The sequence below is a fragment of the Oncorhynchus keta genome, chromosome 35, assembly GCF_023373465.1.
Source record: "Oncorhynchus keta strain PuntledgeMale-10-30-2019 chromosome 35, Oket_V2, whole genome shotgun sequence".
In the NCBI taxonomy this organism is placed as follows: Eukaryota; Metazoa; Chordata; class Actinopteri; order Salmoniformes; family Salmonidae; genus Oncorhynchus; species Oncorhynchus keta.
The window spans coordinates 7,171,810-7,186,022 of NC_068455.1; the positions used below are offsets into that span (position 1 = coordinate 7,171,810).

The 14,213-nt window shown below is 49.0% G+C and overlaps 1 protein-coding gene across 1 annotated transcript in view; it reads right to left on the minus strand.

The window, feature by feature from the left end:
* LOC118379106 (E3 ubiquitin-protein ligase TRIM9-like) overlaps nt 1-14,213 on the minus strand; it is a 109,867-nt gene that overhangs the window by 53,641 nt on the left and 42,013 nt on the right. Inside the window, 3 exon segments of the mRNA XM_052496224.1 lie at nt 2,358-2,480; nt 3,443-3,499; nt 7,400-7,495. Coding sequence (XP_052352184.1) covers nt 2,358-2,480; nt 3,443-3,499; nt 7,400-7,495 — 276 coding nt within the window.

Here is a 14,213-nt window from a genome sequence, read left to right on the forward strand (position 1 = left end):
GACAGAATGACAGAGATACAGAGAGAGAGAGAGGGAGAGAGAGAATGAGACAGAGAGATAGAATGAGAGAGAGCTACAGAGAGAGCGGGATACAGAGAGAGAGAGAGAGAGAGAGAGAGAGAGAGAGAGAGAGAGAGAGAGAGAGAGAGACAGAGAATGAAGAGATAGAAAGAGAGAGGAGAGAGAGAGAGAGAGAGAGAGAGAGAGAGAGAGAGAGAGAGAGAGAGAGAGAGAGAGAGAGAGAGAGAGAGAGAGAGAGAGAGAGAGAGAGAGAGAGAGAGAGAGAGAGATGACAGAGAGAGAATGAGAGAGAGAATATGAGAAAGAGAGAACGAGAGAGAAAGAAAGAGACAGAATGACAGAGATACAGAGAGAGAGAGAGGGAGAGAGAGAATGAGACAGAGAGATAGAATGAGAGAGAGCTACAGAGAGAGCGGGATACAGAGAGAGAGAGAGAGAGAGAGAGAGAGAGAGAGAGAGACAGAGAGACAGAGAATGAAGAGATAGAAAGAGAGAGGGAGAGAGAGAGAGAGAGAGAGAGACAGAGAATGAAGAGATAGAAAGAGAGAGGGAGAGAGAGAGAGAGAGAGAGAGAGAGAGAGAGAGAGAATGAAGAGAATGAAGAGATAGAGAGAGAGAGAGAGAGAGAGAGAGAGAGAGAGAGAGAGAGAGACAGAGAATGAAGAGATAGAAAGAGAGAGAGAGAGAGAGAGAGAGAGAGAGAGAGAGAGAGAGAGAGAGAGACAGAGAATGAAGAGATAGAAAGAGAGAGAGAGAGAGAGAGAGAGAGAGAGAGAGAGAGAGAGAGAGAGAGAGAGAATGAAGAGATAGAAAGAGAGAGAGAGAGAGAGAGAGAGAGAGAATGAAGAGAGAGAGAGAGAGAGAGAGAGAGAGAATGAGACAGATAGATAGAATGAGAGATACAGAGAGAAAGAGAGAGAGACAGAGAATGAAGAGATGGAAAGAGAGAGAGAGATCAAACATAGCCCCATCTGAGGATGCCATTAGAAGCAGCCACACACACCTTCAATAACAAGCTCTGCACGTCGCTATATCCTGGTCATCAAGGAGATGGTTGCCTCTGGCGACACCGAGCGATACTTTCTCAGGGACCAGAGGAGAGGAACACACTGTGTGTGTGTGTGTGTGTGTGTGTGTGTGTGTGTGTGTGTGTGTGTGTGTGTGTGTGTGTGTGTGTGTGTGTGTGTGTGTGTGTGTGTGTGAGGAATAAGAATGGGTTTGAATAGCTCTCTAGTAGAGCAGGGACAAAAGGCTCCTGCTCTACCATGTTAACATTTCAAGGTATGTCTCTGGAAGTGAAGCTAGTTAATTAATACACCCAAAACATGATCTGAGATAAACACAGCTTTAACCTTAACCTTTAACCTTTAACCTTTGACATCTGAAAGGACGATTCATTACGAATGTATAGGCAAACAAGACAGGAAAAATAAATACCTGAATATTTAATTCATCAATGTTTTTTATTATTTAAATTTTACCCCCTTTTTCGTGGTATCCAATTATTAGTAGCTACTATCTTGTCTCGTCGCTACAACTCCCGTACGGGCTCGGGAGAGACGAAGGTCGAAAGTCATGCGTCCTCCGATACACAACCCAACCAAGCTGCACTGCTTCTTAACACAGCGCGCATCCAACCCGGAAGCCAGCCGCACCAATGTGTCGGAGGAGACACCGTGCACCTGGCTCCCTGGTTAGCATGCAATGCGCCCGGCCCACCACAGGAGTCGTTAGTGCGCGATGAGACAAGGACATCCCTACCGGCCAAGTCCTCCCTAAACCGGACAACGCTAATTGTGCGTCGCCCCATGGACCTCGCGGTCGCGGCCGGCTGCGACAGAGCGCGAACCCAGAATCTCTAGTGGCACAGCAAGCAAAGTGTTAAAGTGCCCTAGACCACTGCGCCACCCGGGAGGCCCTTATTCATCAATGTTAATGTTAATCATTACTCTCTGGTAGGCAGGAATGTCGATGGTTTTGGTCTGAGAGAAGCAAAGAAAACCTGGGTCTCCACCCCGTCTCCCACACAAAACTGCTGGTGGAACTTTCCAGATGACCCAACGAGCAGAAGTGATAACGTCAAATGAGACGCAAAGTGTACCCTCGCACACTTTATTGCATGGATTTAATAAGGGTGGAAACTCACTCCAGGCAATGCTTACATCAATCATATGCTTTTAAATCCCTAACGGGGAGTGTACACTTCACTTCTGGAATTTTATGCATAAATCTTCAATTTATGCATAATTATGCCTGTTTACTATTCCTTCATTTATTTATCATTGTTACCCCGCAGACAGGAAGTCCCCTGGGCTTGATCCAAAATGGCGTCTCACCTTCAGCTTGTGCTCATGCTCCTTGTTGACGCGGGTCAGCAGCTGGGCCTTGCGTCGGTTCAGGGCGTCGATGAGGGCGTCACACTGCGCCACCAGACAGGCTTCGAACTCCACACCGTTCTCCTGCAGGAAAGACAGACAGTCAGACAGACAGACAGTCAGTCAGTCAGTCAGTCAGTCAGACAGACAGACAGACAGACAGACAGACAGACAGACAGACAGACAGACAGACAGACAGACAGACAGACAGACAGACAGACAGACAGACAGACAGACAGACAGACAGACACACAGACAGAGACAGACAGACAGACAGACACACAGACAGACACACAGACAGACACACAGACAGACAGGCAGGCAGACAGCTGGGACACAAGGCTGTGTAGATAGACTTTGAAGAACACAAAGACAGGAATGACAGACAGGAAGGTAGTATGTTTCATTCCTACGGTTTAAAAAAACAAACAGGCAAACTGACAGAAACATAGACAATGTGAGGCCGTATTTATCAAGCGTCTTAGAGTAGGAGAGCTGATCTAGGGTCAGTTTGGCCTTTTAGATCCTAATGAATGAGGGTATATGAACAGATCCTAGATCTTAATGAATAAGGACAGATCCCAGATCATCGGAACACATGTAACCCTAAAATGAAGCAGACCAGATGCTGCCTGTCGGGGACAAGATGGCAGACTACTGGGAAAGGAACTGTCATGGGGAGACTATTTGCATTTTTGGGGGGTTGGGAGGGAGACTATCTGAAGTCTCTTCAGTTATTTACATTTTACTATCTGAAGACTGTTTGTAGTTTTAAACAAGTTCATTGCGGTGAACAGACTGAAGAAAGTTGTGTAGTGAAAGAAGACTGGAGATTCTGTTGATGTCTCCTTCTCAGGGTAAATGTTGTTGTTGTATAATTTGGTTCCATCAAGGTAGAACCACCAGGTATTGTTTGGAGTTCTCCTGTATCCCAACCCAACTCTACTCCTCCATTCCACTCCCTCCCTCCTCCTCCTCCTCCTCCTCCTCCTCCTCCTCCTCCCTCCCCTCCTCCTCCTCCTCCTCCTCCTCCTCCTCACCCTCACCTTCAGTGTTCCCCACCCTGATGTCACTAGTAAGGGTCTCCCTGGACCATCAGCGGGCTGTGTGACAAGAAGAGGGGTCAGCTTGGACATCTGATCTAATCCAGAGAAATCGAATGCTTTGCTCCAAAAGGAGACACTCAAAATGGCCGCCAGAGAGTCCACCCATTATGGCATCATCGACCCGAATGGGGATACCCATCCAACTCATTGTAATTCTATGATCTACCCCCTCATCCCACGCTCTGTCTTTGGCATCTAGTGTTACCATAGCTACTGTTGTTGGGTATCGTTTAACACTTCAGGCAAAGTTCACAGTTGTCAATGCTTAAAGTTCAGTACATATTAGTGAACTAAAGGCGTCCGCATGCCTCAGTCAGGCTGGCGCCGAGCCGAAGCCGAGTGTGCTCGCATACTCCCTTGAAAGACCTTCGCTTGAAAAACATGGGGGGAAAAAGGCAATAGTACTGTTTGTCCATTTTGAGACGCCGTAGCCAGTATACACTTCAAAATAGTCTTAATTCATCTAAGACAACTCAAGAAATCTGTCATTAATTTGGACGTTTTTGTAGAGGAGATTCATCTAACTAAGATGTTTGTTGCAGTATTTCTCCATGAAAAATGTGCAGTAATCTCTCGTTGAATGACAACCAAGACTTTATTGAAGAATCCCTACTGTTGACCAATCGCCGACGAAGGCCAGTAGACTTCGGGCCACCGACTTCGGCTTGCTTCCAGATTTTTTTATTTTTTTACCCTTACTGATGTCCAAAACGAACCAAAAAATGTTTTGTCATGATATATACACAACGTCTTCCCCAAGTGTTTTGCCTGGGAAGCATGCGGACGCCTGAAGGAGTTCCTAAAGAATGACAGGGGATTGGGGCTGGGTGAGAGTGTAGGAGGGGCTTGGGGCTATGACTGGGTGAGAGTGTAGTAGGGGCTTGGGGCTATGACTGGGTGAGAGTGTAGGGAGGGGCTTGGGGCTATGACTGGGTGAGAGTGTAGGAGGGGCTTGGGGGGGCTATGACTGGGTAGGAGGGGCTTGGGGCTAGAGTGTAGGAGGGGATTGAGGCTATGACTGGGTGAGAGTGTAGGAGGGGCTTGGGGCTATGACTGGGTGAGAGTGTAGGAGGGGCTTGGGGCTATGACTGGGTGAGAGTGTAGGAGGGGCTTGGGGCTATGACTGGGTGAGAGTGTAGGAGGGGCTTGGGGCTATGACTGGGTGAGAGTGTAGGAGGGGCTTGGGGCTATGACTGGGTGAGAGTGTAGGAGGGGCTTGGGGCTATGACTGGGTGAGAGTGTAGGAGGGGCTTGGGGCTATGACTGGGTGAGAGTGTAGGAGGGGCTTGGGGCTATGACTGGGTGAGAGTGTAGGAGGGGATTGAGGCTATGACTGGGTGAGAGTGTAGGAGGGGCTTGGGGCTATGACTGGGTGAGAGTGTAGGAGGGGCTTGTGGCTATGACTGGGTGAGAGTGTAGGAGGGGCTTGGGGCTATGACTGGGTGAGAGTGTAGGAGAGGCTTGTGGCTTGTGGCTATGACTGGGTGAGAGTGTAGGAGGGGCTTGGAGCTATGACTGACTGAATGTGTAGGAGGGGCTTGGGGCTATGACTGGGTGAGAGTGTAGGAGGGGCTTGGGGCTATGACTGGATGAGAGGAGGGGCTTGGGGCTATGACTGGGTGAGAGTGTAGGAGGGGCTTGGGGCTATGACTGGGTGAGAGTGTAGGAGGGGCTTGGGGCTATGACTGGGTGAGAGGAGGGGCTTGGGGCTATGACTGGGTGAGAGAGTGTAGGAGGGGATTGGGGCTATGACTGGGTGAGAGTGTAGGAGGGGATTGGGGCTATGACTGGGTGAGAGTGTAGGAGGGGCTTGGGATGGCGGGTGGGAGAAGTTACGAGTGTAGGAGTGGATTGCGACAGCGGGAGGAGGGACTGTGACTACAGTGCCTTGCGAAAGTATTCGGCCCCCTTGAACTTTGTGACCTTTTGCCACATTTCAGGCTTCAAACATAAAGATATAAAACTGTATTTTTTGGAAGAATCAACAAAAAGTGGGACACAATCATGAAGTGGAACGACATTTATTGGATATTTCAAACTTTTTTAACAAATCAAAACTGAAAAATTGGGCGTGCAAAATTATTCAGCCCCTTTACTTTCAGTGCAGCAAACTCTCTCCAGAAGTTCAGTGAGGATCTCTGAATGATCCAATGTTGACCTAAACGACTAATGATGATAAATACAATCCACCTGTGTGTAATCAAGTCTCTGTATAAATGCACCTGCACTGTGATAGTCTCAGAGGTACGTTAAAAGCGCAGACAGCATCATGAAGAACAAGGAACACACCAGGCAGGTCCGAGATACTGTTGTGAAGAAGTTTAAAGCCGGATTTGGATACAAAAAGATTTCCCAAGCTTTAAACATCCCAAGGAGCACTGTGCAAGCGATAATATTGAAATGGAAGGAGTATCAGACCACTGCAAATCTGCCAAGACCTGGCCGTCCCTCTAAACTTTCAGCTCATACAAGGAGAAGACTGATCAGAGATGTAGCCAAGAGGCCCATGATCACTCTGGATGAACTGCAGAGATCTACAGCTGAGGTGGGAGACTCTGTCCACAGGACAACAATCAGTCGTATATTGCACAAATCTGGCCTTTATGGAAGAGTGGCAAGAAGAAAGCCATTTCTTGAAGATATCCATAAAAAGTGTTGTTTAAAGTTTGCCACAAGCCACCTGGGAGACACACCAAACATGTGGAAGAAGGTGCTCTGGTCAGATGAAACCAAAATTGAACTTTTGGCAACAATGCAAAACGTTATGTTTGGCGTAAAAGCAACACAGCTCATCACCCTGAACACACCATCCCCACTGTCAAACATGGTGGTGGCAGCATCATGGTTTGGGCCTGCTTTTCTTCAGCAGGGACAGGGAAGATGGTTAAAATTGATGGGAAGGTGGATGGAGCCAAATACAGGACCATTCTGAAAGAAAACCTGATGGAGTCTGCAAAAGACCTGAGACTGGGATGGAGATTTGTCTTCCAACAAGACAATGATCCAAAACATAAAGCAAAATCTACAATGGAATGGTTCAAAAATAAACATATCCAGGTGTTAGAATGGCCAAGTCAAAGTCCAGACCTGAATCCAATCAAGAATCTGTGGAAAGAACTGAACTGAACTGAACTGAACTGCTGTTCACAAATGCTCTCCATCCAACCTCACTGAGCTCGAGCTGTTTTGCAAGGAGGAATGGGAAAAGATTTCAGTCTCTCGATGTGCAAAACTGATAGAGACATACCCCAAGCGACTTACAGCTGTAATCGCAGCAAAATGTGGCGCTACAAAGTATTAACTTAAGGGGGCTGAATAATTTTGCACACCCAATTTTTCAGTTTTTGATGTGTTAAAAGTTTGAAATATCCAATAAATGTCGTTCCACTTCATGATTGTGTCCCACTTGTTGTTGATTCTTCACAAAAAAAATACAGTTTTATATCTTTATATTTGAAGCCTGAAATGTGGCAAAAGGTTGCAAAGTTCAAGGGGGCCAAATACTTTCGCACGGCACTGTACGTCCCAATTGGCACCCTGTTCCCTATATAATGCACTACTTTAGACCAAAGCCCTATGGCACCCTATTCCCTATATAGTGCACTACTTTAGACCAGAGCCCTATGGCACCCTATTCCCTATATATAGTGCACTACTTTAGTCCAAAGCCCTATGGCACACTATTCCCTATATAGTGCACTACTTTAGACCAGAGCCCTATGGCACCCTATTCCCTATATATAGTGCACTACTTTAGTCCAAAGCCCTATGGCACTTATTCCTATATAGTGCACTACTTTAGACCAGAGCCCTAATCAAACGTAGTGCACTATACAGGGAATAGGGTGCCATTTGAGACGATGTAGGCCAGGAGCAGCAGGGAGTGTGTAACTGTACCTGGATGTGCTGCACCATGTTCCTCAGCTGAACCAGGAACTCCTTGGCCTCCGTAGCTCTGTCAGACAGGATGTTGAGGGCCTGGGACAGCTGGCCCTGAGGAGGACCAGAGAGAGAAACATGGTCAGCATTAGACACGTCCATGTCAATTAATTAAATAAATGAATCAATCAATCAATCAATTGGACTAAGGTGGTTGGGAGAATGGGGGCAGGGGTTGAAGGTGAGCGGGTCAGAGGTGGTTGGGGGTCGGAGGTCGGCAGTGGGGAGGGGTCGGAGGTCGGCAGTGGGGAGGGGTCGGAGGTGGTTGGGGTGAGGGGATCGGATCGGAGGTGGATGGGGTGTGGCCAAAGGTGGGGGAGGGTGGTCGGGGGTTGGTGGTGGGAGGTGGTTGGGGGTAGAGTGAGGGCGTGGTCTGACACACACACACACACGCACCTCCTAACAGTAACCCTGAGTGCTGTGTGCCGTTGAGTGAACTGACTAGAGATCAGCCAAGTGGGGACAGAGCTTTTCATCTTTCAGGAGGACTGAGGCGGAAGAGAGGGTGAGAGGGAGACTCTGCTTCATCTGGCCAGAACACAACCCTCAGTTCCAGAACACAGCCCTCAGTTCCAGGACACAACCCTCAGTTCCAGAACACAACCCTCAGTTCCAGAACACAACCCTCAGTTCCAGGACACAACCCCAGTTCCAGACCACAACCCTCAGTTCCAGAACACAGCCCTCAGTTCCAGAACACAACCCTCAGTTCCAGAACACAACCCTCATTTCCAGAACACAGCCCTCAGTTCCAGAACACAACCCTCAGTTCCAGAACACAACCCTCAGTTCCAGAACACTACCCTCAGTTCCAGAACACAACCCTCAGTTACAGAACACTACCCTCAGTTCCAGAACACAACCCTCAGTTCCAGAACACTACCCTCAGTTTCAGAACACAGCCCTCAGTTCCAGAACACAACCCTCAGTTCCAGAACATAACCCTCAGTTCCAGAACACAACCCTCAGTTCCAGAACACAACCAACACAACCCTCAGTTCCAGAACACTACCCTCAGTTCCAGAACACAACCCTCAGTTCCAGAACACTACCCTCAGTTCCAGAACAATACCCCTCAGTTTCCGAACACTACCTCAGTTCCAGAACACAACCCTCAGTTCCAGAACACTACCCTCAGTTCCAGAACACTACCGTCAGTTCCAGAACACAGCCCTCAGTTCCAGAACGCAGCCCTCAGTTCCAGAACACAACCCTCAGTTCCAGAACACAACCCTCATTTCCAGAACATAACCCTCAGTTCCAGAACACAACCCTCAGTTCCAGAACACAACCGTCAGTTCCAGAACACAACCCTCAGTTCCAGAACACAATATGTGTGCCATTCAGAGGGTGAATGGGCAAGACAAAATATTTAAGTGCCTTTGAACGGGGGTATTGTACTAGGTGCCAGAGCGCATCTGTTTAAGTGTGTCAAGAACTACAACGCTGCTGGTTTTTTCACGCTCTACAGTTTTCCGTGTGTATCAAGAATGGTCCACCACCCAAAGGAAATCCAGCCAAACTTGACACGACTGTGGGAAGCATTAGAGTCAACAACAGGGATGCTGTGTACCACAGGGATGCTCAATTTCTCCACCCACAATGCACTCTTTAAATAGCCTACCTTCGTTTCAGTGAAGGGCTGATAAGTTAAAAACCTAGACTTGAATTGAGAAGGGTATGAGAGGGTATGCCATAGGCCTACCTTTTATTAAAGAAAATGGAAGAAAGCATAGACCCCTTTGCTAGCTTAAGATAAATATGTTTTGGGGAAACACTTGTGACCCCTCGTTGGGGTTAAAGCCACGGACGAAGAGGAGCAGGCAAACATACATGTTTTTTTAAACTATTTTTTGACTCTTTTTTGACAATTTTTTTGACTCTGACTCAGATTGCCCTAACTTCTTTTTTTTAAAGTACCAAGCTCAGATTCCTAATGATGTCTCAGATTTAATGACTTTGCCGAACAGGGGACAGTTTCGCTGCAAACATAACACACTGATTTGGCATTGGAGAAATATGACAAGATGAACCCATACTCCGATCTCTCTGTCCATTCTTAGCTTGTAAGATTCTGCTAAGGTCTCCAGTCATGTAAAACATTATACAGAATTGCATGAAATGTTTATAGAAGGACATTTTTTTTCTCAGACCCGCACATACAACGATAAGATTCATGCAATGCTTTTACTCTAACGGAGATGTTTCCACCCCAATTCTCGTCCACACGGTGGTCTGTGAACCCACAACTCTTCTGGCTCGCAGCCCTGTGCACTAGAAAAATTCCTGCATTGCCATGTAATGCTTACAGGACAAGGAACAGTTTCTAAAACTGTATATCTAAGTCTCTAGTAAATGGTAGGCATGTTCGCTGCTATATACTTTGTTGTCATTTTGATTTTGGGTGTAGAGAAGTTTTGTTTTCTCAAGCGTTCAGGGAGGGTTTAGTTCAAATGTCTTTTTGTTTATGAAGGAAGGAAGGGCCCATTTTAATTTCAGAGGTCCAATCGTCTCCAGGTAAACCTTATTCATTTACGCTCTTTTAGTCATCTCACTCAAACCTTTGTAATTTGTTTGTCTTATGTTTCACCCTACCCAACAAGACTATTTTCAGATTTCATTTAACAACAAATGAGGTGAAAAGTACAGTAAATGTTAAAGGCCCATAAAAAAGTGTAATAATGTTTGGATTCAGTCTTGAGTTTCACCTTTGGTCTAATCATAGTCACATGAATCGTTCCTTTACATTTTCTACCATGGTTATTGTATTTTCATGTTTCTTCTGTAAGAACCATTTCATATATAGTCCATACATTTATTTAGTCCATACAGGCCAATTCCCAAGATAGTAAAGGATTAACCACCTGCCTAGGATTAGCAAGCCAAATTGGTGTGAGGGCTGTCAATGATCAATTAAACAATGTCTGTCAAAAAAACAAAACAAAGAAAACATGAAAATATACAATATACAATTAAATAGACTGTTTTTGGCTGAAATGGTATGAAAGATATCAGCTATGGCTTGAATATGAACAATGAAATCTGAGCAGGCTAAATAACAAACAAACACAGTGACACTGGAGACCTGGTGCGTGGAGCCGGCACAGATGGTACCGGACAGATGACATGCTCCTCAGGGACGATATACGGGAGCTGACACAGATGACATGCTCCTCAGGACGATATACGGGAGCTGACACAGATGACATGCTCCTCAGGACGATATACGGGAGCTGACACAGATGACATGCTCCTCAGGACCGGGAGCTGACACAGATGACATGCTCCTCAGGACGATATACGGAGCTGACACAGATGGCACCGGACAGATGACATGCTCCTCAGGACGATATACGGGAGCTGACACAGATGACATGCTCCTCAGGACGATATACGGGAGCTGACACAGATGGCACCGGACAGACGACATGCTCCTCAGGACGATATACGGGAGCTGACACAGATGGCACCGGACAGACGACATGCTCCTCAGGACGATATACGGGAGCTGACACAGATGGCCGGACAGATGACATGCTCCTCAGGACGATATACGGGAGCTGACACAGATGGCACCGGACAGATGACATGCTCCTCAGGATGATATACGGGAGCCGGCACAGATGACACCGGACAGATGACATGCTCCTCAGGACGATATACGGGAGCTGACACAGATGGCACCGGACAGATGACATGCTCCTCAGGACGATATACGGGAGCTGACACAGATGGCACCGGACAAATGACATGCTCCTCAGGATGATATACGGGAGCTGACACAGATGGTACCGGACAGATGACATGCTCCTCAGGACGATATACGGGAGCTGACACAGATGGCACCGGACAGATGACATGCTCCTCAGGACGATATACGGGAGCTGACACAGATGGCACCGGACAAATGACATGCTCCTCAGGACGATATACGGGAGCTGACACAGATGGCACCGGACAGATGACATGCTCCTCAGGATGATATACGGGAGCCGGCACAGATGGCACCGGACAGATGACATGCTCCTCAGGACGATATACGGGAGCTGACACAGATGGCACCGGACAGATGACATGCTCCTCAGGACGATATACGGGAGCTGACACAGATGGCACCGGACAGATGACATGCTCCTCAGGACGATATACGGGAGCCGACACAGATGGCACCGGACAGATGACATGCTCCTCAGGATGATATACGGGAGCCGGCACAGATGGCACCGGACAGATGACATGCTCCTCAGGATGATATACGGGAGCCGGCACAGATGGCACCGGACAGATGACATGCTCCTCAGGACGATATACGGAGCTGACACAGATGGCACCGGACAGATGACATGCTCCTCAGGATGATATACGGGAGCCGGCACAGATGGCACCGACAGATGACATGCTCCTCAGGACGATATACGGGAGCTGACACAGATGGCACCGGACAGATGACATGCTCCTCAGGATGATATACGGGAGCCGGCACAGATGGCACCGGACAGATGACATGCTCCTCAGGATGATATACGGGAGCCGGCACAGATGGCACCGGACAGATGACATGCTCCTCAGGACGATATACGGGAGCTGACACAGATGGCTCCGGACAGATGACATGCTCCTCAGGACGATATACGGGGGCTGAAACAGGTGGCACCGGACGGCCAACACGCTTCTTCGGGCGACTGTCTTGCCTCTCCAGCCAAACCAACAGTGTCGTCGCTGCTTCCGCCTGCTTCTGCCTGCTTCCGCCTGCTTCCGTGGACGGCTTTTGTCTCCTGCCATTATTTCATCCCAAGTCCAGGATGTCCTCCACTCCTGGCTTTCCTCCCAGGCCCAGGATCCCTGCTCCTCCTGGGCACGCTGCTTGGTCTGTGGGTGGTGGGATCTTCTGTCAAGTTCGTTGGAATAAATGGACCAAGGCGCAGCATACGTAGAGTTCCACATGTTTGATTGAAATTAAACTCACAAAAACAGTAAAGAGCAAAACGAAAGGTGAAGTCATGGAGTACTCACAGGCCACTACACAAAAACAAGACCCCACAAAAACACAGTGGTGAAAATGGCTGCCTAAATATGATCCCCAATCAGAGACGACGATAGACAGCTGTCTCTGATTGGGAACCATACCAGGCCAACATAGAAATACAAAAACTAGAGTACCCACCCTAGTCACACCCCGACCAAACCAACATAGAGAATAAAAGGCTCTCTATGGTCAGGGCGTGACACTCACATAAATAAACATATGGAAAACGTATTTGTATGTGCACTCCAAGTATCGTAGTATGTATAACTTCCTTTGTGGCAACTTGGAGATTACATTTCAATGAATGACCCCATATTATAGACATAAGGGGTTTTGGGATGGAGAATTTGAATGTCTTGGAACATACAGAAAATACACTGGCTAAACACTGGGAAAACATCCCCCCAGACAGAACACTATGGACCCTGGTCCCCCCCCCAGACAGAACACTATGGACCCTGGTCCCACCCCCAGACAGAACACTATGGACCCTGGCCCCACCCCAGACAGAACACTATGGACCCTGGTCCCACCCCCAGACAGAACACTATGGACCCTGGTCCCCCCAGACAGAACACTATGGACCCTGGTCCCCCCCCCAGACAGAACACTATGGACCCTGGTCCCCCCCCAGACAGAACACTATGGACCCTGGTCCCCCCCAGACAGAACACTATGGACCCTGGTCCCCCCAGACAGAACACTATGGACCCTGGTCGTCCCCCAGACAGAACACTATGGACCCTGGTCCCCCCCCCAGACAGAACACTATGGACCCTGGTCCCCCCCACCCCCAGACAGAACACTATGGACCCTGGTCCCCCCCCAGACAGAACACTATGGACCCTGGTCCCCCCCCAGACAGAACACTGGACCCTGGTCCCCCCAGACAGAACACTATGGACCCGGTCCCCCCCAGACAGAACACTATGGACCCTGGTCCCCCCCCAGACAGAACACTATGGACCCTGGTCCCACCCCAGACAGAACACTATGGACCCTGGTCCCACCCCCAGACAGAACACTATGGACCCTGGTCCCCCCAGACAGAACACTATGGACCCTGGTCCCCCCCCAGACAGAACACTATGGACCCTGGTCCCCCCAGACAGAACACTATGGACCCTGGTCCCCCCCAGACAGAACACTATGGACCCTGGTCCCACCCCCCAGACAGAACACTATGGACCCTGGTCCCCCCCCAGACAGAACACTATGGACCCTGGTCCCCCCCCCAGACAGAACACTATGGACCCTGGTCCCCCCCAGACAGAACACTATGGACCCTGGTCCCCCCCCCAGACAGAACACTATGGACCCTGGTCCCCCCCCAGACAGAACACTATGGACCCTGGTCCCCCCCAGACAGGACACTATGGACCCTGGTCCCCCCCAGACAGAACACTATGGACCCTGGTCCCCCCCAGACAGAACACTATGGACCCTGGTCCCCCCCCAGACAGAACACTATGGACCCTGGTCCCACCCCCAGACAGAACACTATGGACCCTGGTCCCCCCCCCAGACAGAACACTATGGACCCTGGTCCCCCCCAGACAGAGCACTATGGACCCTGGTCCCACCCCCAGACAGAACACTATGGACCCTGGTCCCACCCCCAGACAGAACACTATGGACCCTGGCCCCCCCCAGACAGAACACTATGGACCCTGGCCCCCCAGACAGAACACTATGGACCCTGGCCCCCCAGACAGAACACTATGGACCCTGGTCCCACCCCCAGAC